Source organism: Panthera onca, chromosome E2, assembly GCF_046562875.1.
Source record: "Panthera onca isolate mPanOnc1 chromosome E2, mPanOnc1 haplotype 2, whole genome shotgun sequence".
Lineage (NCBI taxonomy): Eukaryota > Metazoa > Chordata > Mammalia > Carnivora > Felidae > Panthera > Panthera onca.
The window spans coordinates 10,410,254-10,433,241 of NC_138353.1; the positions used below are offsets into that span (position 1 = coordinate 10,410,254).

The 22,988-nt window shown below is 59.3% G+C and overlaps 2 protein-coding genes across 2 annotated transcripts; one reads left to right on the forward strand and one right to left on the reverse strand.

The window, feature by feature from the left end:
- PTGIR (prostaglandin I2 receptor) lies at positions 1 to 4,619 on the forward strand. Its single transcript, XM_060651546.3, has 2 exons — positions 1 to 1,131; positions 2,215 to 4,619. Exons 1-2 carry the CDS (start codon positions 364 to 366, stop codon positions 2,599 to 2,601), a joined length of 1,155 nt encoding a protein of 384 aa, XP_060507529.3. The 5' UTR covers positions 1 to 363; the 3' UTR covers positions 2,602 to 4,619.
- A 4,448-nt stretch (positions 4,620 to 9,067) lies between these two features.
- Positions 9,068 to 18,606, reverse strand: CALM3 (calmodulin 3). The gene is made up of 6 exons (XM_060651553.3): positions 18,431 to 18,606; positions 13,962 to 13,992; positions 11,551 to 11,694; positions 11,295 to 11,401; positions 10,919 to 11,054; positions 9,068 to 10,777 (listed from the first exon to the last, which is right to left on the reverse strand). Exons 1-6 carry the CDS (start codon positions 18,431 to 18,433, stop codon positions 10,749 to 10,751), a joined length of 450 nt encoding a protein of 149 aa, XP_060507536.1. The 5' UTR covers positions 18,434 to 18,606; the 3' UTR covers positions 9,068 to 10,748.
- Between the last annotated feature and the right edge of the window lie 4,382 nt (positions 18,607 to 22,988).

Here is a 22,988-nt window from a genome sequence, read left to right on the forward strand (position 1 = left end):
AGGGAAGCAGGGAGAAGCTGACACACACAGACCAACACAGACAGACACAGACCTCGGCTGACAGGAGAGCGGGGGACAGAGGAGGCACTGAGAGAGAAGGCAGACAGAGGTGCGGTGAGGAGGGGAGGGAGAGGGAGAGGCAGAGGCAGAGAAGGGGTGGGCAAGGGAGAGGACAGAACCGGGAGAGGGAAGGGGGAAAGACAGGGAGAGAGAAGAGAGAGGCAGACAGACCGACCGGTGGACCTTGGGGTTGACCATGGGGAGGGCGGTGGGCATCTGAGTGGGGCTCGGGGGGGCAGACCCGGCTCCCCCTCACCCCCCCCTTGTCTCCTGGGGACCCCTCTAGTCCAGGAGGCAGGGGGGATGGCGGATTCGTGCAGGAACCTCACCTACGTGCGGGACTCGGTGGGGCCAGCCACCAGCACCCTGATGTTCGTGGCGGGCGTGGTGGGCAACGGGCTGGCACTAGGCATCTTGGGGGCGCGGCGACGGTCACGCCCCTCGGCCTTCACCGTGCTGGTCACCGGACTGGCCGTCACCGACCTGCTGGGCACTTGCTTCCTGAGCCCCGCGGTGTTCGTGACCTACGCCCGCAACAGCTCGCTGCTGGGCCTGGCCCGGGGCCGCCCCACGCTCTGCGACACCTTCGCCTTCGCCATGACCTTCTTCGGCCTGGCCTCCACGCTCATCCTCTTCGCCATGGCCGTGGAGCGCTGCCTGGCGCTCAGCCACCCCTACGTCTACGCCCAGCTGGACGGGCCGCGCTGCGCCCGCCTGGCCCTGCCTGCCGTCTACGCCTTCTGCACCTTCTTCTGTTCGCTGCCCCTGCTGGGCCTGGGCCAACATCAGCAGTACTGCCCGGGGAGCTGGTGCTTCATCCGGATGCGCGCCACGGAGCCGGGCGGCTGCGCCTTCTCGCTGGCCTACGCCAGCCTCGTGGCCCTGCTGGTGGCCGCCATCGTCCTCTGCAACAGCTCCGTCACCCTGAGCCTCTGCCGCATGTATCGCCGGCAGAGGCGCCACCAGGGCTCGCTGGTGCCCGGGCCCCGGGCGGGAGAGGACGAGGTTGACCACCTGATTCTGCTGGCTCTCATGACGGGCATCATGGCCGTGTGCTCCCTGCCTCTCACGGTGAGTCCTCTCCGCAGCTGGAGGGGGAGGGGGAGGGGGAGGGGGAGGGCGGCACCCGGCTCTGTCCTCCGGCGGTTGTGCCCGTTTCACGGATGGGGACGCTGAGACCCCCCCCCACCCCCATCCCCGACGAGGCCGGAGGCTTTGTCCGTGGCCAAGCAACTCCCAGCTTTCCGGAGAAGTCTCCCCCCCCTCCCCTCCCGTGCTTCTGCCCTCTTGGACCCCTGCTGACCCCTGGTCTCCCAGCCTTGCACATCTCCGGCACCCCTCCAAACACGCCCCAACCTTCCCCTACCCCCGCGGTGATGACAAGGTCCACGGTTCATTGTGCGCTTGCTCTGGGTCCACCCTGTGCTCTGCGGTTTACAAATTCTCTCCGGAATAATCTTCAAATGACCCGTTGCACCCATTCCACAAGCACTTAGCAAGGAACGGAACAAAGTTCCTGTCCCGTCGCTATTTTTACCGGTGGAGGGTCATGTGTCTTGCCCACATTCGCACAGAGCCAGGTCTGGACCCCAGATTCCAGGATCTGCTTCCCCACCCCCCCCCCGGCCCTTCCCACCCCAGCCCCACTCTCCCAGCCTTGCCCCTTCCCTGCAGAGCCCCTTGCCTGCTTCTCCAGGGAACTGGAACGTGGCAAGGCCACCTGGTCATCCGGCCCTGTATTCTGGGCCTCGGCTTCTCTTTCTGTAAAATGCGAGGGCTGGGCTAGATTTGGGGGCCATCCAACCTTAGGGGGCGGGGGTTACGGACAACTCAGAGGCTGGAAGGTGTGGAGACACACACACACACACACACACACACACACACACACACGCAGGGGCCACGGCCCCGGGACACACCCACACAACCCCAGCTCTGTCCCTCTAGGCTGGTACTTTCCTGGGACTTTCTCTCCCTCCGCGCCCCGGATGCATTTCTCACTTAGGTTACATCTTATCTTATTTCCTTCCTTTTCTAAAGGGCGCCCCTCCCTCATTCCTGCCAGCGACCCAAGTGGAAGGAGGGGCGTGAGGGCGGGGGTGTGGGGGAGGGTGGGGGGTTCACCGGTGCTTCTTAATGCCCTCGCCCTGTCCCCAGGTCCGAGGCTTCACCCAGGCCATCGCCCCGGACAGCAGCGAGGTGGGGGACCTCCTGGCCTTCCGGTTCAACGCCTTCAACCCCATCCTCGACCCCTGGGTCTTCATCCTCTTCCGCAAGGCTGTCTTCCAGAGGCTCAGGACCTGGTTGTGCTGCCTCTGCCCCAGGCCTGCCCACGGCGACTCGCAGACACCCCTCTCCCGGCCCGCCTCGGGGAGGAAGGACTCAAGGGCCCCCACTGCTCTTGGGGGGAAGGAGGAGAGATGGGTGCCCCTGTCAGCCTGGGGCGAGGGGCGGGGGGGACGCTTACCCCAGGCACAGCGATCCGCCAGCACCACGGGAACGTCATCCAAAGAGGGGTCGGCGGCCGCCTGCTCCCTCTGCTGACCCGGCTGCCGCGATCTCCTGCCCTATGTCCTGGAAGCAGGAACCGGACACACAGGGGCGGCACGGCCGCTGGTGGACAAGCGGGGATGGGTCTCGGGGTCCTTGTCTGCTGGAATCTCGACCCCCTGAATGCGGGGGGTGATCAGCTGCTATTCCCCTATGTCTCCTTCTTCAGGGTGGCCACGGCAGGCTCTGGGAGAAGAGGGAGGGACAGAAGGGACATTTGTCCTGGAACACAAAAAGAACAGGTCTCTCAAAATAACTGGGGGCCTGGCCGGCCCGCTCTGGTCCTCGCTTGCCCATCTATCTCACTGTCTAAATATTTAGAGGGCGGGAAAGTTCCCAGAAGCTTCTGTGCAGTCAGGTCTGCTCTGGTTCAGGTTCTGGCTCTGATCCTCATCCCTTCGGGGTGCTTGGCTGGCCCGCCCCCAAACCCCAGGGGACATCCCTGCCCTCTCCCAGGCCACTCCAAAAGCCACCCTCTCTGCTGCCTCATGAGAACCAGAGATTCTTGGACAAGCTCCCTGCCTCCCCTCACTCCTGATTTCCCATCAGACGTGGAAGAGATGGGGCGGGAGGGTGGGGGGGAACCGGAGGAAGGAGAGATTGTCATATGCTAGGTGACACTCTGGACACGTGCCTGGGAAGCTGCATGGCTTGGTGGCCTGCGAGATGTGGACTGCGGGGGCGGGAGCCCGGGTGCCGGCGGAGATGAGGGCGGCCCGAGGACAAAGGCACGGGAGTTACGGATCCCAGGGACCACCCGGGCACAGGGACGCAGACCCAAGTCCCTGTGCCTGTCCCTGAGTAAACAGCCGCCCGCTTACTTACAAAGCCTGACCTCAGCTCATGTGTCCTCGGAGCCCTCACAAAAATGTCATTGATTCATTCCACAAATAGCGGGCACTGACTCTGCAGGTATTGGAGACCCTAGACCAGTCTCTGCCCCGCCCCGGGACTCCGCTGGGGTGATCGCCAGCCTTCTGGCTTCTGGCTTCAAGGCCGTCGCCTGCCCACCGAGAGGCCCGAGATCAAGGGTGCTTGAGAGGGAGCTGACTGACAGGAAAGGAAGTGGTGTTTGGGGTGGTAGGCGGTGAACAGAGGGACAGCCGGGACAGCCTTTTCCCCCCAGCCCCTCCCAGTTCCCCTTTGTAGTTGCTCTAGGGTTAAACCATAAACATGTACCTGGGGAGGGACCGGAGAGGGAGGCATGGGCCTCCCATAGAGATAACAGCAGCTGACATCATTGAGTCCTCTGCTCTGCCGGGGGGGGGGGGGGGGGGGGATGGTGTACCCTCTCTCCAGCCTGCTCTTATTGGAGCCTTTCCACAGAAGCTGGAGTCAAGGCCCAGAGAGGACAATCGCCAGCCTTGGGTCACACAGCGAGGAGGAAGCACAGTCTAAGGGTGCAGTTGATCTTTCTATCTCCGGAACCCAGCTCGCTTGGCTAGTGGCGGTGCCTCCCTGGGCCCTGGCTTCCTTTTGTGCAGAAGGGCGATGATAACGTAGCATTCAGTTCACAGGGCTGTGCTCAGGATTGCCCCGTTCCCCCTGGAAAGCAGCGTAGCACAGTGCTTTCCTGGAATAAATACCCCAAGACGCGTTACTGTTACTGCCGTCCTTGCCGCTGCTATTGTTGTCTGTGGCTTGAAACGTGGGTTGAGGAAAAGCAACACTTTGCTTCCGTTGTTTCCCCATTTCTTTTCTTTTTTCTTCTTTTCCCCAGCCACTATGATTTGAATCACATTACCAGAGAAAGAGGGGTGTCTGGGAGAGTTAAAAAATAGGTCCAGACGATTGTCTCTAATGGCCATGGGCTTCCTTTCGGGGTGATCAAAACGTTCTGGAACTAGGTAGCATCGATGGTTGTACAACACTGAAAATATACTAAACGTCTCTGAATTGTACGCGTTAAAATGGTACATTTTATGTTATGGGCATTTACCACGATAAAAAAAAATGCTAAACAAAATGCTAACGTGATGCTAAAAAAATGCTAAAAAAAAATCGAGCGTGTGTAGAAACTTTTATGACGGTCTTGCCAGAGTGACCTCTTGGTTGAATTTAATAATCAAAAACTTGACTTGTACAAAAACCAAACGGGGGGCCAAGAGACATCAGGTGGTCTGGCCTTTGTCGCCAAACCTGGCCCAGCCTCAGTGAGAACCCACCCAAAGGGCCCTTGGAGGGCGGTGGAGAAAGGATGGGGTGGGGGGTGGAGGGATTGCAGAGGCGCATTTTGGGTTGGAGGCAAGGGAAAGGGGGCCTGCCTGTCCAGGCAAGACCCCCAGGGGGCGCCCGTCTCCTCTCTCTGTGCTGTCTAGGAAAGTGGGTCAGTTCTATCTGGCCTCTTAGGGCTCCCTCAATGGCAGCACAGGGCTGGGCAGTTGAACCCACAGCTTTCAAGCCTGAGGTGGGTGTTATTGTCATCCCCATTTTTCAGATGGCCTTTTTTTTTTTTTAATGTTCATTTTGAGGTGGGGGAGGGGCAGAGAGTGACGGAGAGAGAATCCCAAGCAGGCTCCGAGCTGGCGGTCATCGCAGAGCCCAAGGTGGGGCTCGATCCCACCAACCGTGAGATCATGATCTGAGCCGAAATCAAGAGTCGGACGGCGCCCCTTGGGGCTGGTTTTCTGCTGGTTTTTAACCACCAGGCCTGACTTCTCAAGAGTCTGTCCCCCCCTCTGCATCCCACTGTTTAATCGCCGACCCCATCACCTCATCTTCCAGGCCAGGGGTTTTCAAGCATTCCTCGCCCCAGCTCCCAGCAGCCCCTCCGGGATGATTTGGAAACTCCTCTCCTGAAGCTGGTGTCCTGACCCCTGACTGCCTGTGTATTCTCTTCCACAGTCCCCGGCCCAGCGGTCATTCCCCTGCTTGCCAAGCTCCGAGGGCTCCCTCTGGTGGCGGCCAAGGGACAGCTCCCTCCCTGTCTTCTCAGCCACAGCAGACAACCAAGTTTTCCCCGAGAGCCTGCGCAAGACCTATGTGGCCTCCACCCCTTTGTTTATTGAGCTCACCCTTCCTGGAACAGTGTTTCCCCTTTTCCAACCCTCAAAAGCACCCTGGCCCTTCAGGTCCTGCTTAAACTATTCCTTCTCCTTTTTTCTTCTTAAAAATTTTGTTTTTAAGTAATCCCTACACCCAAAGTGGGGTTTGAACTCACAACCCTGAGATCAAGAGTTGCACGTTCCACCAACCGAGCCAGCCAGGCGCCCCACTCCTCTTCGCAGAAGACTCACTCACTCCTATCTCAGCACTCTCGGCACTTTTTGGGCAGGTCGAGACTGTGGTGCTGGGGACACGGCAGTGACAGAGACGGCCCTGGCCCTGTTCTCCTGGGGCCCATAGTCCAGAGTGGGCGGGGCTGAGAGATGGGGGGTGGGGTGCAGTCTACGGGGACACCAGGGAGGGCTTCTTGGAGGAGGGGGTGGCTGAGTGGGACCTGAGGATTGCCAGAAAGTGAGCCCGGGAAAGAGGAATGTTTCTGTCGTGCTCAAGGTGCTGTCTCTGGCCTCAGCCTCCTGCTCATCATTAACTCAACAGATTCCCTGGAGCCCCCTGGGTGGGGGGAGGGGGCCCAAGGCTGCTCTGTGCCTGCTGGGGATATGGCAGTGACGGGACGCCACCTTGGCCCCATCTCACTCACTGCCCAGTTGGACGACATCACAGAACTAAGCCTCACGATAAGCAGAAAAGATACAAACTTGCAAGCTGGGATGTGCTGAGAGCACAGCACAGGCATCTGGGAGAGCAGAGCCGGGGGGCCTGCCTAGCATGGAGTGGGTGTCAGGAAGCGAAGGAGACTTTGTTCATTTATAACTTCATTTTAGTCATTTTGGACTTCCTCTGGGAAGGCACTCGGCCTAGCCCACAGATGGGACTGGTGCCCGCGTACAAACACACACACACACACACACACACACACACACACACACACACACTGGTCTCCACCAGGGGCAACTCTCGGGGGCTTTCTACAGCCATTGCCCCACCTGCTGGTCACACTGGGGATGACACTTAGTGGTCCCAGTGGCCACTACGGGGGGGGGGGGGGGGGGGGGGGGGAAGGGGGGAAGTGAGGGGGCCCTGGGTGGGCGGCGCCCCCCCCCCCCCCCCCCCCCCCCCGCTGGGTCACCTCGACTAGTCACCTTCGAAGGACAGGTTTGAGCTGGCCTGGCAGACCTGCGAGTCTGAACTGGAAATGATTCCCATTCCAAACATCTCTCTACTCGGGGCTGGAGTCAGCTCCCTCAGTGCCTGCCTTGTGTCCATTAGAAGCTCTGAGTGCCGTCTACGTGTCTTTGATTAATAAAGAATGGGAAAGCGAAGTCATGATTATTTAATAGCGCAGCCTGTCTGGGAGTAAAAGTCTTTCAAAACATAGGGCCCAAGGGGGAAAAACGATGACAGGCAGTAGAGCAGGGCAGGCAGTGCGAGGCGAGGCGGTGGTTAAAAGCATTGGGTGTTTGGGAATCCGAATGATCTGGGGTTTGGGGACCCGGTTCGGCCACGTCCAAGAGGTGTGGTGCGGGAGGCTTTACCCGCCCGGGGCCCTCCAGATTTTGATCATTATTTTAGGGCCAGGTGCCCCGGCGCAGAGCATGTGCACCCCAACTGGGTGCGGAGTCTCGTTCGGACTCAATCTCGTCCGTGCGCCAATTAAATGAGACGTGTCTAGAAAGTGGTTGGCACAGCCCTCTGAGGTCGGTGGGTTTTTTTTCTTTAAATATATTTGTTTAATGTTTACTTTTGAGAGAGAGCATGAGCAGGGGAGGGGCAGAGGGAGAAGGAGAGAGAAGTGGACTCACTCGAAGCGGGGCTCGAACTCCTGAACCGTGAGATCATGACCTGAGCTGAAGGTGGACGCTCAACTGACTGAGCCACCCGCACCCCTATTTTTTTTTAAATACCAGTTTTATTTATTTTTTTGAGAGAGAGAGGGCACAACCGAGCGGGAGGCAGAGAGAGAGAGAGAGCAAGAGGGAGAAGTGGGATTCACTCGAAGCGGGTCTCGAACTCGTGAACCATGAGATCATGACCTGAGCCGAAGTCAGATGCTTAACCGACTGAGCCACCCAGGCGCTCTGAAGTGGATGTTTTTATGATCTCCCTTTTATGGGATCATTACTATTTTCCATTTTGCAGAACGGTAAACTGAGGCCCACAGGTTATCAGGTAGGAAGTGGCACAGACGGACCGACCTTGAGGTTTGGCGAGCCCGCGGACTCTCTGTAGCGAGGGCTCACACGGCTTGGAGCCCAGTTCCGTGGGTCACCAAAACTTGTCTTCCTCTCAACTGGGAGACCAGAATTTTCCACAGGTGTCCTGGCAGCTAAGAGGGCAGCTGCCCTCTCGGGGGTAGGGGTGGGGGGGGGGGGCAGGCTCTCATCCATCACACTCCACCTTCTCCGCTGCGCCGGAAGGCAAACCACAGCCAGAGGGTAGAAAAAGGGGGCCCAGAAGCTGGGGCTCTGGAAGAACGGCCTGCTGCTTCCGACTTGCGCACCCGCGGCGCTGGGCTCCGGTGACTGGCCCACGGCGGGAAGGCCCAGCCCTGGCCTGATGTCTCTGCCACCAGGAAGGCCCCCGAGGTTGGGCCCCGCTGCTGGCCTTCTCTAACCTCCAAGGCCAGGGATGGGGCAGCGAAAAGTAGTTGTTTTAAAATTCCACTCGGTTCAGTCCCTGTTTCCCCCCTGCCAGGTGGAGGAGGTGGAGTGTGGGCGGGTCAGAAGTTAGACCCTGTCCGTTAACGGTTCATCCCCTGCACCCCCTCCCCTGCACCCCCGGGGAACGGGGAGCAGGTGGGATTTGCAGTCGGGGGCGGGGCTCATGTTTGGCGGAGAGGATGGTTCCGCGCCTCCCCTACGGAACCACCGGACCCCAGCCCTTGTTTCTTCGTACCCCTGTGTCGTTTGGGGCTCGTTTCAAATCTCGTCCCGCGCCCTCGTGCCCTCTCGCCCTCTCCCAGTGAATGTCACCTCTTCCCCAGAGCACCCTGAGAATCCCCCAGCTGGGCCTCAGCCGGCTTGCTGTTGCCAGCTTGGGTCTGCCTCCTTGCTGTTCCCTGGGACAGCCTCCCTCCCAGTGTGAGCGCTCATCCTTCGGGTCTGGGTCTCGGCTCGACGGGACGGGATGCTCTCATGGTCCGAACTGGCCTCAGGCCTTCCCTGGCCTCATCTTGGGCTCCCTCGCCGGCCGGAGACAGGGGTCGGTGCACCCCCATCACTATGGTGAGCGCGCAAAGTTGATGGGCCACGCTGCGGGATCAGTATCCCGCCCTCAACGACCCGCACCCGTGAAATCTGGCTGGGATCAGAACTCCAGCTCAGAGGTCCCCTCTCGGCAGCCAGTGACAAGGACGAGGCTCTTGAGTGAGCGTGGAGGAAAGGCTCTTCCAGGGCAGGGCTGCAGGGCCCACGCAGGGAGCAGGCCCAGAAACAGAGGCGAGAGGGGAAGACCCAAGTCAGGTAGTCACTGTATTTTATTGGAAAACATTGATATATATTTTTCTTCACAGCTTGAACTGAACACAATATTGCCCGGTTTTAAAAAAAAAAAAACAACAAAAAACAAAACAAACAAACCAAAACCTAAACCAAAACACTCCGAAAATGTCCACAGCCTCACGCCTACCTGCCCTTAACCCTCAGCTCTTGGCTGGGTCTCCCACTATGCCCCGTCCCTCCCCTCCCCTCCCCAGAGGCTGGGAGCCAGAGGGTGGGTGAGGAGATTCTCAAAGCTGGGCAGGTCCCAAGAAAAGCCACTTGAACGACCTGGGGGCGGGGTGTGTGTGGGGGGGGGGGGGGGGGGGCAAGATGAACTGAACAGAAAAAGGAAAAGAAGAATCCAGACGACCGAACTGCCCACATTGACTTACTTGTCCCAGAGGCGAAAATCAGAAGCAAGGTCACGGATCATGCTCTCCGCTGGGGGAGTGTGGGGGCAGGCAGGCGGGCGAAGGGAGAGAGGGCACAGAGACAGCACAGATGTTAAGGAGCCAACCAAGTCACCACGGAGAAGCGGGAGGGGCCGGCTGGCCAGTCCTCCGGGCAGCTAGCCGCCAACACCGTTTTATTGCAGGTATGTTCTCTCGAGAGCGTGGTGGGGCTCGCCTTCCCTCTCCCCACCTTTCGGCTAGCCCGGCAGGGTCTTTGACAGAATTAGTTTTAAGGGGCATAAAGAAAAAAAGAAAGAAAAAAGAAAACCAAACCCAAAGGATAACCTGTACATTACAAAGCAACATCCCCACATCCGTTCCAGCGAGGGGACCTCGGTGCGGGCGGGCGGGCGCCTCACGGCGGAGCGGCATGGGACGTTAGCACCAGGTATTTACAGAACAGCCGGAGATCGCTTTCGAAACACGGGTGTGGACAACCTGCAGAGCGGCCCGGCCGAGCGGCCCCCACCCAGCCCGACCTCAGGAAGTCGATCGGACGGTTTCAGAACAGCGGCCGGTGGGATCTGAGCGTGGTCCGCTCTGTCCGTCCCCTTGGGCGAGTCGGCCCCCTCGACTGGTAAAAGAACGCCGGCTTCCGGGACTCCCTTGCCCCTCGACCCCCTCCTGGGCCACAGCCAGTCAATACCACAACTCCTCAACTCCCCCCAAGTCCTTCTGGAACGCCTCTCTCGGCACCCCTGCCCCAAAAGGCTGCCGGGATGTGCACACGGAGTCACGGGGCTGGTTGCATGCAACAGTAAAAGGCATGCTCTTCTGTCCGGGTGAGGCCTCGTCCCCTCCCTAGCAGGTCCCGGGACGGGGCTGGCAGCCACCCGGCACCCAAAAGAAGATGACGCACGAAAGGAAACAAACCAAAACGGAGGAGAGCCACCCGGGCTGGAGGAGGAGGGCAGAGGCTCCCCTCAGGGGAACGGGGCTTCGTCTTACGAACGCATCAGGCCTCGGAAGATGTGAATGGAAGAGGGGAGGGAGAAAGGAAGGGACGGTGGGCACGGGAGGGAGGAGGCTCAAGGAGGGAGAAAGAGCAATCATGCAGCTTGGGACAAATCTTTTGTTGCTTTATCAGATTCTCAGTCAATCGACTGGTGTTTGCTAGAACCGGGGAACGCGGGGGAGTGTTGAAGAGAGCGCGCGCGCGAGAAGAGAGAGATCACGAGAGTGGGCATCACCAGCTGCCCGGGGGCCTTCACTTGGCCGTCATCATCTGTACAAACTCTGTGGAGTGAAACGGAGAGCGGGGGGTCAGCGGGTGAGCGCGGCCGGGCCGGTGGCCCTCCCGGGCGCCAGGGGCCTGGGGCTTGTTCCCGAAGCCGCGCCTCGCGGCCGCTCCGGAGCGAGCGCCTGGCGTCAGCTCACCTTCATAGTTGACCTGACCGTCCCCGTCGATGTCGGCCTCTCTGATCATCTCGTCCACCTCCTCGTCGGTCAGCTTCTCGCCCAGGTTCGTCATTACGTGACGGAGCTCGGCAGCGCTGATGTAGCCGTTGCCGTCCTGGGTGTGGGGACGGGGAAGGGCTCCGAACCTGAGGCTCCGATGGGGGGGTGGGCCCAGGGGGAGAGGCAGCACGGCGGGGACCGGCAGGCACCCACGCTCAGCAGGGGAAGGGGGGCCTCCCAAGGCCACGCGGCAAGCCGGCACCGGGACCCGTGCCTCGTGGAAGCGGTGACCCGGGGCCCCAGCCACCCGTCTCTCCGCCGGATCCCAGAGCCACTCCGGCAAAGGACCGCTTACCTTGTCGAAGACGCGGAAAGCCTCTCGGATCTCCTCCTCGCTGTCTGTGTCCTTCATCTTTCTGGCCATCATGGTCAGGAACTCCGGGAAGTCAATGGTCCCATTCCCTGGAAGCGGGGAGAAGGGAGTCGGGAGTGCTCTTGGCCCGGACCCTGGGAGGCCACACCAGAGCCCCGGCAGAGGCGGCACCCGCTCATCCGTCACCCCTAGGAAGGTGCCCCAGAGTGGGGCCGTCCGCCCGCGCCACGGGGCTCACCATCCGCGTCCACCTCGTTGATCATGTCCTGCAGCTCGGCTTCGGTGGGGTTCTGTCCCAGGGACCTCATCACCGTCCCCAACTCCTTGGTGGTGATAGTGCCGTCTCCATCCTTGTCGAAGAGGGAGAAGGCCTCCTTGAACTCTGGGGTACGAGAGGGAACGGAGCAGAGGTCAAGGACCACAGGGAAAACTGTCCGTGGACGAAGGCCGAGGGAGTCCGTCCTACCTGAAGAAGTCAGAGCAAGACTTCTAGTCCGAGCCCCTTGCTTCGGGGCTCAGGGCAGACCCCTTCCTTCAGTCAACATTTATTGAGCACCTACTCTGTAACCGGTGAAGCTACCCATTCCGCCAACCTGGCTCAGCGAGGACAGAGGGGGAAACACAGGCTGACGGCTGTTCTTAGAGAATTCTACAGTTCTTGTTGGTCCCTGGCTTCAGCCTCTCTCTCAGATGATGAAACGGACTAAAGTCACAGAGTGGACAAGAGCCAAGAAAACTCTCTATCTGAAGTAGGCCGGCCAAGGCCAACTGGCTGGGAAGGGAAGGGGAGGCTGCAAAATGCCTTTGCCCGGCCCCGCGTACCTCTCGACTGGTACCGCGGGCCCGGTTCCCCGGGCCGGTGCCACCGGCTCCCCGAGGAGGAGTGGCCGAGTGTGACGCGGTGAGGGGGTGGCCGGCAGCGGGGCGCGGCCGACGGACGGACGGCGTGTGGGGTGGGCGGAGGATGGAAGGAGAGGGGCCGGCTGCCAAGCGGGATGGAGAGCTAGTGGCGCTGAGTGGGAAGGCCACAGCTGGGGACGCATCAGGAGTGGGGACAGAAGCACGCGGCTGCCGCCCTCCCACCGGGCCCATTTTGGCACCTGGGGCTCCCTGGGGAACAGATGCCTGGCAGCCTATTCCCAGAGGGTGTGGGCCAGGGTGACGTGGGGGACAGTTTGCTAATGGGGACGGGGCGGAGAGCGTGCTGTCTGTGTCACACAAGGGCAGAGCCGGGGTGTGGGTGGCAGGTGCCGCGAGAGCCACACGCACAGCCGAGAGAGAAGCTGTGTCCCCCAACCTCCGGGCCACCGGGAGACGAGTCTCCCCAGGGACACCGGGGAGGCCGGTCCCAGCGCCAAGGCCTTGCCGTTGCTGTGGAGGGCAGGGGGCGGGTCGTGGGGGCTCCCTGAGCTCACGATCACCCAACAGGGCGGTTCCCCAGCTCTCCTTGCGGGTCTCCACAGCCACTGGGGGCCATTTCCAAACTGAAAGCGTGACCGACTGTGGGCTGGCTGGCGGGGGGAGGGAGGAGACGAAGGCAGGTCGACTCTGGCCTCCTCCCGCTTCCGACGTGGGGCATTCAGTACTCATCACGCGGCCCGCCGGACCTGACAGCACAGCTGGGGTCTGGGGAGCTGCAGGGGCCCGTTCCGTGAGCCCCTCCCCTGTGTCTACTTCGTGCTGGCCCGCGGTCGTGGACATGAACCAAGAGGCGCTTTCTGTCCTCGGCAGTGCAGTCTTGGGAGAGGGAGACTGAGCGACCCACTCAATCGCACAAAAGTTCCTGCAGTGGTGACCTTTCTGGGCCTTAGGGGTCAGGCAGGTGGCCACAAAAATGAAGGAGATGGGATCCCAGGATTTCTTTTGGCTTCCCGGGAGATGTACGACCATTTGCTTACTCATTTATTTGGCCAACAAAACGTACGGAGCACTGACTATGTGCTGGGCGCTGAAGATACAGAACGGACCCCCCCCAACCAAAAAAAGCCCCCCATTCAAGTTGCTCACACCTAGTGACAAGAGACACAGCAGGTGAAGATATAAAATAGTTTCAGACAGTGAGAAGAGCTACGAGGGGAGCGCCTGGAGTGACGTGCTGGGAAGCAAAGGAAGGTGATCTGAGACCGGGAGTTAGGGGAGGCCTCTCCAAGATGACATCTGAGCAGAGGCCCAAAGGATGAGGAGGGGCGAGGGGAAGCCGTTTCTGGCAGAGGAGAGTGGCTGCAAGCACGTGCAGAGGGGAGTGCGGAGCGCAGGCGAGCGCAGAGGTGGGAGTGACGAGCCATCTCCTGGGTGGCTCCTAAAGTGGGACGGGAGCTCTGCAGCCCCCGAGGGAGGCTCGCCTTCGGAGCCCAACTGGCAGGAGCTGGGACAGACGGAGGGGTTCGCCCTGCAGCCACGGGTCAACAAAGGCCCCCTGGATGACTCCAGCTCAGGAGAGGAACACAGACGTGGCATCTCAGGACCACGGGGGCCAGTGTAATCGGGGTGCGGTGTGCAAATATCCACAGTTCCCCACGCTCGAAGCACAAGGCACGGCATTAAGCGACGTAGGGAACACACGAGCACATCTGTCGGGTGCTACTCCTGGCCGGGCGCTCGAAGGCCCTCCCGGGGCAGGACGAGGGGGAGGAGGGGAGGGGAGCTCACCTGCGATCTGTTCCTCGGTCAGCTGGTCAGCCTGGAAAGGCAAGGAGGAGAAAGTCAGTCACTGGGCCAGCCCCCCTCTGGTGAGGCCAGTTCCCCACGCCAGCCCACGCACCCAGGGACCTCGGCAAAGGAGGCACGTGCCTGACGGGGCCCGAAGGAGAGCCGGGGTCTGGGAGAAAGTCTGGTGATTCAGGAAGCTGGGGCCTGAAGTGGCCTGGAAACCCAGGCTGCCCGACAAGGGCCCTGAGTAGGCTGCCCAGACCCAAGGGCTTCCGGTCTCGACCTAGCGTGCCTCGGGGCCACAGCGGCTGGGGGGCCCCAGACCAGCCGCGCTGGCACAGCACGGCCGCCGGGAGCCCCAGAGGCTGAGTGAAGGGAGCAGTTGCCCTGGAAGCCCGACCGTGCAGCTCTAGAAGGCTCCACACTGAAACAGGCCAGCCCTTGGGTAGGACAGAGGGAAGATGTCTGGGCTCTTCGTTAGTTTCTGTGTCACCTATTTGGAGGTGCCAGGTCCGAGCACAGTGGACCCAACTGGCAAAAATTCTCCTAACTGGTGGTGCTGAACGGCTCTGAGTACTTGACAGAACCCCAGGCGGGCCAGAGGCGGCAGCTGTGCGTCCCTGGCCTGTCCTGTGCTCTGTTCCGTTTCTTCTGGAGGGGCAGGAGGGGCAGGAGGGGCAAATGTTGGGGAGGGGACTGCGGCGGCTGCGGCACAGCACCACCGGCAAAGGCTGGAGGACTGAAGTCAGCTTCCCCGGCTTCAGCTTCGCTGCAGTTTTTAACCCTTTCCAGTCCCGGCCACTCTGGGAACCGGCCAGTCGGTGGCAGGCAGCCCTTGCTGCATGCGGGGTTTGGGGGTGGGGCAGAGGAGAGGCCGGGACCAGCCTCTGCACTGGTGTGCTGGGAATCAGCCAGGCCGGGGGACCTTCTGGATGAGGAGCTGGGGGCGGGGAGGCGGGGGAGCCAGAGTCCCAACATTTAGCTCCAGGCGGCCAGTACCCGAATTCTCCCTGGTTTTGGTGAATGCTGCCGACAAGGTGCCACCGGGCCTGGTGCCCAGGCGGCTGCCCCCTCCTTTGCTTCCACCATCGGGGGAAGGGGCTCCGCATCCACAGCACGGCTCTCGCCGTGAGGCTGGACGCCCTCAAAACTGATGCGAACTATCTGCATGGTGCCTCCAGAGCCTCCACCGGAAGCTAGCCACGACCCTCCCACCCCCACCCCGTCCCAAACACTAAGAACTGGTCACGTTAGAATTGGTCTAAGATGTCCCCTTTCCTTTTTTTTTTCTTTTAGATCTAAGGGAAGAGGAACTTGAGGCCAAGCCCCAAACAGGCGGAATGGGAGGGGGAAGCACAGTGATGATGAAAGAGAAAGAGATGGCTGAGGGAGGAGGGAGGAAAGAAGGTGGAGAAGGAAAAACACCACACGTGCACATTCTAGAAAAGTCCGAAGTCTAGAGGGAAGGTGAGGACGACGACCGGAGGGACGCTTCTGTACCGCCTTCCAAAAAGACTTGGGGCTGCTGGGCTCCTAAAATGCCGGCCCGGCAGCCCCAGCCCCCGAGCCCCCTGCTCGGCCCGCTTCCCTTGGCTCCCATGGGCAGAGAAGCCCGGTCCTGACACCCGAGGAAGCTGCCGGGGGGGGGAAAGTGAGAAGAGAGGATGGGCTTCTGGTTACCGAGGGCCAGGCAATGCCAGGGGAGAGGGAAGAGAGAGAGGAGGGCCGAGTAACAGTCCGGGGAGGAGGGCTGCCGTCCTACTGGCACCTGGTTCTCTCTCCCCCCTGGCCCCGGATGGGGAGAGCCGGCCCAATCCGGGGCCTTCCCACCCCTACTGCACCACTCTGCCTTCGGGCAGCACCGTCGGGGGGCTGGGACAGGTTGACCGGAATGCCCGGAAGGGGCTCCGCAGGCCTGTGTCTGCCACTCCACCCCCCCCACCCAGGCCAGCTGGACGGTCCAGATGAGGTATGCCACGCGGGGTTCTGGGGCCGCTGCAAATAGGCGCGGCTTTGCCTGTAGAGCCTGTCAGACGCTCTCCCTCCCCGCACTAGGAGATCCTCTCCCCTGCCTGGTGAAGGAAAGGTCCCAGCTCCCGAGGTCTCGATCTGAAAGCATGGTTACTGCCCAGAAGACAATCACCCAAGAAATTATCATTGCCGGGCGGGCGGAGGTGGGGGGTGGGGGGCCTCCTCGGGGTTTCTTCCCTTTCCAAAATCTGAAGATTTTAAGCTTTCACAAAAAGTGTCTCCAAGATCACCCAGCCGCTCTACTGCTTCCTTAGCCCTCATCCTAGGCTCCGGCCAGGGGCTAGACAAGAAAAACAAACAAACAAACAAAAACAACCCTTGGGGTGGGGGAGGGAAGAGGGTATTATTTCTCTGCCCTGACCCAGCCCCCAGCCAACGCCAGGGAGCAGTGTTAGATGAGATCAGAAACCAAGGCCAGGGCCCCTCACCCGGGCCAAGGTGGAGCCACGGCGCTCAGGCCGAAGTCCAAGGCCGGTTCACAGGGACTCGTCCCACCCATACCTTGCGGATTACAAACGGGAAGAGAAACTAGCCGGGGCCAAAGCTCAGGTCCCATCCGGGAGGTGGGGGGCCTCCTGGCACCTGCCGGCGCTTCTCCGGGGCCCCTCTAGCAGGTCCCGCCGGGGGAAATCGGGGTAATGGCAAGAGGAGCCACCGGGTCTGTGTCAGCAAGTATGAGATCTGATACAAGCAGCGGCTGCTTGCTGTCCCCAGCCCTGCCAGGGAGGAGGGCTGTGCACGGTTCCGCCGCTGAGCCTGGGGGGGCTGTGGGTGCTGTGGGTGGCAGGGCGCAGGAAAGAGCTCGTCTGCTGGTTTTCTCTCAGAGCCCTCGCCGTGCGAATTCACAGAAGCGCTCGGGGAGGCCCCTGGGCAGAACAAGCGGCCTTCAGGCCGACGAAGGGGTCCCTCCGGAGGTCCGCTCGGTTCCAGCTCTGCAGCCCCCACCCCGAGGCCCCAGGACCAGGCGTCCGATTGTCACCGACGCCACACTGTACTGCACTGTCATTTGGCACAAGTGAGGAGAGCAGCACAGGGAGCCGGAGACCGTAAGAAAACCAGGGCTCCGGTTTGGAAAAAGCCGCCCTTTTGGTCCGAAAAGGGCAGCGAGGGGGTGAGAATTCTCCGCTTACAAGGCTGGCTCATTTGGTGCATCCCAAACTTTGATCCCCCCACCCCCATTTCATGCGGCTTCAGTGCGCAATAAGGGGCCTGAACAACTCCGCCCACCTGCTCCCACTGCTGGGGCGCCTCCTGCCCAGCCCCATTCTTCCTGGGGAAGGGGGACCGTATGGCCACTCCCTTTGGCCTCTGCAGCCCCCTCCCCATCTACACGGAGCAGTCTTTGTCCTGGTCTTTCCCTGGAGACTTCCAGGGAGCTAGCCACATCCACCTCCAAATCTAGGCCCACCTTGGCTGTCGTTCATCTTCTCTAACAACCCCCACCCCCACCCCCAGGCCTCCTTTCACCTCACCTCCCACCACCGCAGCCAGCGTCCTCTCCCACCCCCACCTTCTGCTGGACCCAACACAACACTCAGCCCCAGCCCCCTCCCAAGAACACCAACCTCCCCAGTTCAACAGCCCCAACCCACTAGTGACCTCAGAGCCCTTTCTGGCCGCCCCCCAAAGCAACCACGAGGCCTCCTGCTCCCCCACCACTGGCAGGCACCGGCCTCGCCATTCCCTCTTAACCACCTCGCCGACCCCAATCCTTTTCAGTCCCCGCAGGCTTCCAGAGCATCTTCTAACCTCCACTGCCACCCACCGCAGGCTCTTCCTCCCCTAAGCTTGCACCTCGCCCTCCTCCCCCTTCCTCTGCAATGCCGGTCTTTGGAGAACCATCCCCGCCCCCCCCCCCCCCAGGGTCTGATCTGCAGAAGTCACCCCCATCCCTGCCCCTCTCCCCCACCCAGGTCCAGCTACACACGGCCCCCTCTCGGGAGCTCCCCGGCAGCCTGGCCTTCCTCTGATCTCCCTTCCCTGCATCCTTTTAGGACCCAAAGTCTTCATTAGGGCCCCGACACCCCCTCCTTCCCCAGCCAGTGTTTCTTACCTCGCCCCCTGTGGGGTCCCAACACCCCACCTCAGAGACCAAACGCCTCACTCTGGCTCCAAACGCCCTTTCTGGGTCCAAACGCCCCCTCTGAGGGTCCAGATGTCCCATCCCGGGTTCAAACGTCCCCTTTGAGAGCTCGGGTGCCCATTTTGGGGTCTAAACACCCCAGCTGGTATTAAAAGTCGCTTTTCAAGCCCCAACCCCCCTTCTGGGATCCAAATGTCCCGCTCTGGGTTTGAACGTCCCCCGGGCCGAAGGGGGTCCAGAGGCGCTCGCCGGGGCCCCAACACTCCCCGTTCTGGGTCCCTTCGCCCCTTCGGGAGTCCTGCCCGCCGTGCCCGCCTCAGAGCCCCAGCCTGGGCGGTCTCCCAGCCTCACTCACCATGGCGAGGCCGGGGTGTCCGGAGCGCGGGGATCAAGGTTCCTCCGGCGGCGGCAGCAGCTGCAGCAGCTCGAGCTCCGCCGCGCGTCCGCGCCTCCACACTCACTGCCCGCAGCGCGCGCCGCCGCCGCCACCTCCCGCCCCAACGGTCCTTCAACGGCCGCCGCGCGCGCGCGCCCCGCCTCGCCCGGCCCCGCCCCGCCCTGCCCGCGCGCCGCCGCACTGCGGCTCCCACGGATCCCTCCGCGCCCCGCTCCGCACCGACGGGCCCGCGGATCCCTCGCGCCCACCCCGCGCAGGGCCGGGCTTTGCCTCCAGTCGCGCGCGCGCGCGCGGGCACGCGCCTCCGCCGCGGGACTACTTTCCGTGGCCGCGCGCCCCGCCCCCTGGGTCCCTTCCACTCGCCTCCCCGGCGGAGGGGCACCGCTCGGCGGCGCGTGATGCGTCCCTGTGTGAGCCGCGCCGCTATTGGGTCCGGTCCATGGCGGAAATGAGAGCGCGGCGCCGATTGGTCCGGCCTGCCCTGCAATGCGTCAAACTGGGGCGAGCCACTGCGCGGTCGTGGTGGGGAAGCCTGAAATGTGTGGCTGCGGGCAGCCGTGAGGTGTGATGAGGCGAAGGGGGAGACTGTGTGGCTATTAGAGACGCAAGTATATTGTCCTGGTGGTCAGGGAATGGTAAAAGGGCTGGCGAAAGATGCAGAAGGCCTATCTCGGCCCTCCCCTCTAACAGGGGAAAGATGGTGCAATCCAAAATGCTGGGGTCTGGAAGCCCCGCCCCCAACTGGGCCCTGCTGGCTGGCGGGGTCTTCAAGGTTGTGCTCGCGAGGGTTCCGCCTGTCGCTGCTGGTGTCTGCGCCCTGAGACACAGCCCGCACGTGTGCGGGACCCCTGTCCCCGCGTCACGCCTGATCAGCTCAGAGCCTAGGAAACTGGGGCCGTCAGAGGACAGCCTCTGGGAACAGGACATTCATTCATTGACTTAACGAGCACGAATGGGGCGCGTGCTGTATGCAGCGACCTGTGTTGGGCTGGGCTGGGGAGACCATAGGTCCCAACCATTCTCCTTCTATCTCCTAGACCCACCCGAGTCTTGCACTTCTCCAAGGTTCCAACCATAGGAGGAAAGAGGATGCAAATATTAGCTGAGAACTGTTTACTGGAACTCCAAAACAACCTTGTTTAGGAGCTGCCAGTTTTTAATGTGTCCCGCCCCCTCATACTCCCACGATTGGCTGAGGAATGGACAAGGAAGTCAGGCTGGGCCAATCATTATGTCCCGCCTGGAACCGAGTGTAGGCGAAATCAATGAGAGTCTTTCCCTGGGTTTTTGGGTGCAGACTGGGGGGGGGGGGGGGGGGGGGGGGGGGGCAAGAAGCCTTTTCCTTATGGGGACGCCTGGCTGATTCAATTGGTAGAGCATGTGACTCATGATCTTGGGGTTGAAGTTGGATCTCCACATTGGGCATAGAGATTACTTACAAATAAAATCTAAAAAAAAAAAAAAACAACAAAAAACAAACAAAAAACCCACAACAAAAAAACCCACCTTTTCCTTATGGGTGGTGAGGCTTTGAAGGAATAGGTCCAGTGCTGGCTGTGGCCATTTTCCCACTGCTGGAGGAGAGAATACAGTTGACACCAGGGAGAAGCAAACAAGAGATGGGGTGAGAGTACTGTTGGTTTTTACTTCCCTGGTTCCAGTACTCTCGAAACCAACTGCATACCGTCATGTCGGAATTTTGATCACATGAGCTATTAAAATTTCCCTTTGTCCCAAACCAGTTAGAATTTTTGTCACTTGTAACCAAAGAATTCCTGATGGATATAATGTAGGCTAAACTCGGTCTTGGTCGTCAGCCCTGGCCCTGAAGTAGAAAGCCAAGGACCCCAGGCAACATTTACTGAGCAAATAAACAAAATGAAGACAAGTTCATGCTCTCTCCTTCCCTCTCTCTTTTTCTTAGCTCTGAGTTTCTACCAGGCAGATCTTAACTTCTGAATTACTTAGGGTTATGGAATGGCAAAATATACTACTACACTGTTCCAAGCACTCTGTGTGCTTTAGCCCATTTAGTTCTCACAGCCTCTCTAGGGGTTTGTGCCTTCCATTTCTGCATTTGATGAACCTGTTCTGTTGCCACTGGAATTAGATGAGACCAGAGAGGTCTGAAGGCTTGACCAAGAACAGAATTGAAGTACTTTGTCCCTGATCACACAGGAGAAGGTAGAGTCAGGATGCGAACCCAAGCAATTTGACTGAAAAGCTCACACTCCTTTAAAAAAAAAAAAAAAACAAAACTTATTTATTTATTTATTCATTCATTCATTCATTCGTTCATTTTGAGAGATACTTTTTTTCTCGTCATTAAAATTCCTTTTATTTTTCCTCCAGTGAAATTTGAGTATTCCCAGAGTCCTGAATCAATTATTTCTTCTCCGCTTTCCAACAGCTGTGAGTTATCTTCTCTTGGTCTGTTCAGTGGAAAGTGAACTATCTGAAGTAGGACCCTCAGTGTAGAGCCCGATGTGGGGCTCGAACCCACAAACTGTGAGATCATGACCCGAGCCGAAGTTGGACGCTCCACCGACTGTGCCACCGAAAGCCCACCCTCTGAAACACCATCTCGCCACCAGTGGGAGGGATTGTATTTGTCTTCGACTCCCCTTTCTCCCTAACTTCCTGGAGCACAGCTCATCCTTCCATCCCCGGTGCCAGACTTCTCCTGAAGATGGAAATAATCGGGACGCCTGGGTGGCTCAGTTGGTTGAGTGTCCACCTCTTGATTTGGGCTCAGGTGATGATCCCAGGGTTGTGGCTTGGTGACTGTCCTTGCTTTGGTGGAAGCTGACTCTTAAGATGCCCACAGTGTGGTTCAGACCTAAGCCAATCAGCAGGTCCGACTTCCTTGCCTTTGATTGGTTCAGAGCCCCTTGTGTGTGTGTGTGTGCGTGTGCGTGTGTGTGTGTGTGTGTGTGTGTGTGTGGTATAATTTACATTCAATGATGTGGCACAGATCTTAAGTAGTCAGTTCAGTGAGTTTTGACAATTGCATATGCCCGAGTAACCGCTACTCAAGACAAACTATAGAACATTTCCATCACCCCAGAAATTAGCTCCCCTGTGGCCCTTTCCTGTCAATTCCTGTCCCCTCCGGGCAACTACCGTTCTGGCTTCTGTCATTAGAGGTTATTTTTGCCTGTTTTAGAGTTTTATAGAAATGGACTCGTGTAGGGCGCCTGAGTGGCTCGGTGGGTTAAGCATCTGACTTTGGATCAGGTCATGATCTCATGGTTGGTGAGTTTGAGCCCCACTTTGGGTGAGCATGAGCCCCACATGGGGTGATGCGGGGTGAAGCTCTGCTTCTCTCTCTTTCTGCCCCTCATGGGATTCTCTCTCTCTCTCTCTCTCTCTCTCTACCTTGCTCACTTGTGTCCTCTGTCTCTCTCTCGAAAAACAAACAAACAAAACAAATGAACAGCGGCACCTGGGTGGCTCAGTTGGTCGGGCGTCCAACTTTGGCTCAGGTAACGATCCCCTGGTTTGTGGGTTCGAGCCCCGCGTTGAGCTCTGTGCTGACAGCTCAGAGCCTGGAGCCTGCTTCGGATTCTGTGTCTTCCTCTCTCTCTGCCCCTTCCCCGCTGATGTTCTGTCTCTGTCACTGTCTCTGTCTCTGTCTCTGTCTCTCTCAAAAATAAATAAACATTAAAAAAATAAAATGAGGTTTTCTTTTATTGACTTTTACACCAGGTCCAGTGGACCCATGCCACAATCTGGTGACCCAGTTATTTGAGGGAGACACAGAATCTGAAACAGGCTCCAGGCTGTCAGCACAGAGCCCGAAGCGGGGCTTGAACCCACTTCAAACTGTGAGATCATGACCTGAGCCGAAGCTCCGACTGAGCCACCAGGCGCCCCAGCTTCAAGTCTTTGTTCAAATGACACATTCTTGGGTCACTTGGCTGGCTCAGTTCGTAGAGCCTGAGACTACACTCTTCGTGGGAGTTTGTGTTGATAGAATCATTGTAGTGAGTGTATTAGTCAGTTTATTTATTTTTTTAATGTTTATTTATTTTTGGGAGAGGGAAAGAGAGAGAGAGAGAGAGGAGAAAGTAGGAGCAAGGGAGGGACAGAGAGAGAGGGACACTCAGAATCGGAAGCAGGCTCCAGGCTCTGAGCTGTTAACACAGAGCCCTATGTGGGGCTTGAACTCATATACTGTGAGATCATGACCTAAGCTAAAGCCAGATGTTAAAAAAATTTTTTTAAGTTTATTTATTTACTGTGAGAGAGACAATGACAGCATGAGTGGGGAGGGGAAGAGAGAGAGAGAGAGAGAGAGAGAGAGAGAGAGAAAGAGAGTAAACCCAAGCAGGTTCCACACTGTCAGTGCAGAGCTCAATGTGGGGCTCGAACCCATGAACTGTGAGATCGTGACCTGAGCCTAAACGAAACTGAGACTTGGACGCTTAACCAAATGAGCCACCCAGGTGCCGCTGGTGGATTGCATTTTAATTTTATCGAGTTCAAGGTATTTTTAAATTTCGCTTGTAATCTC

Coding starts and splice junctions, on each gene's coding strand:
- CALM3 (XM_060651553.3), bottom strand. Junction 11,695..13,961: donor GACCGAGGAACAGATCGCAG/GTGAGCTCCCCT, acceptor CTCGTACCCCAG/AGTTCAAGGAGGCCTTCTCC. Junction 11,402..11,550: donor CAACGAGGTGGACGCGGATG/GTGAGCCCCGTG, acceptor CCCCGCTTCCAG/GGAATGGGACCATTGACTTC.
- PTGIR (XM_060651546.3), top strand. CDS start 364: ATGGCGGATTCGTGCAGGAACCTCACCTACGTGCGGGACTCGGTGGGG. Junction 1,132..2,214: donor TGTGCTCCCTGCCTCTCACG/GTGAGTCCTCTC, acceptor CCCTGTCCCCAG/GTCCGAGGCTTCACCCAGGC.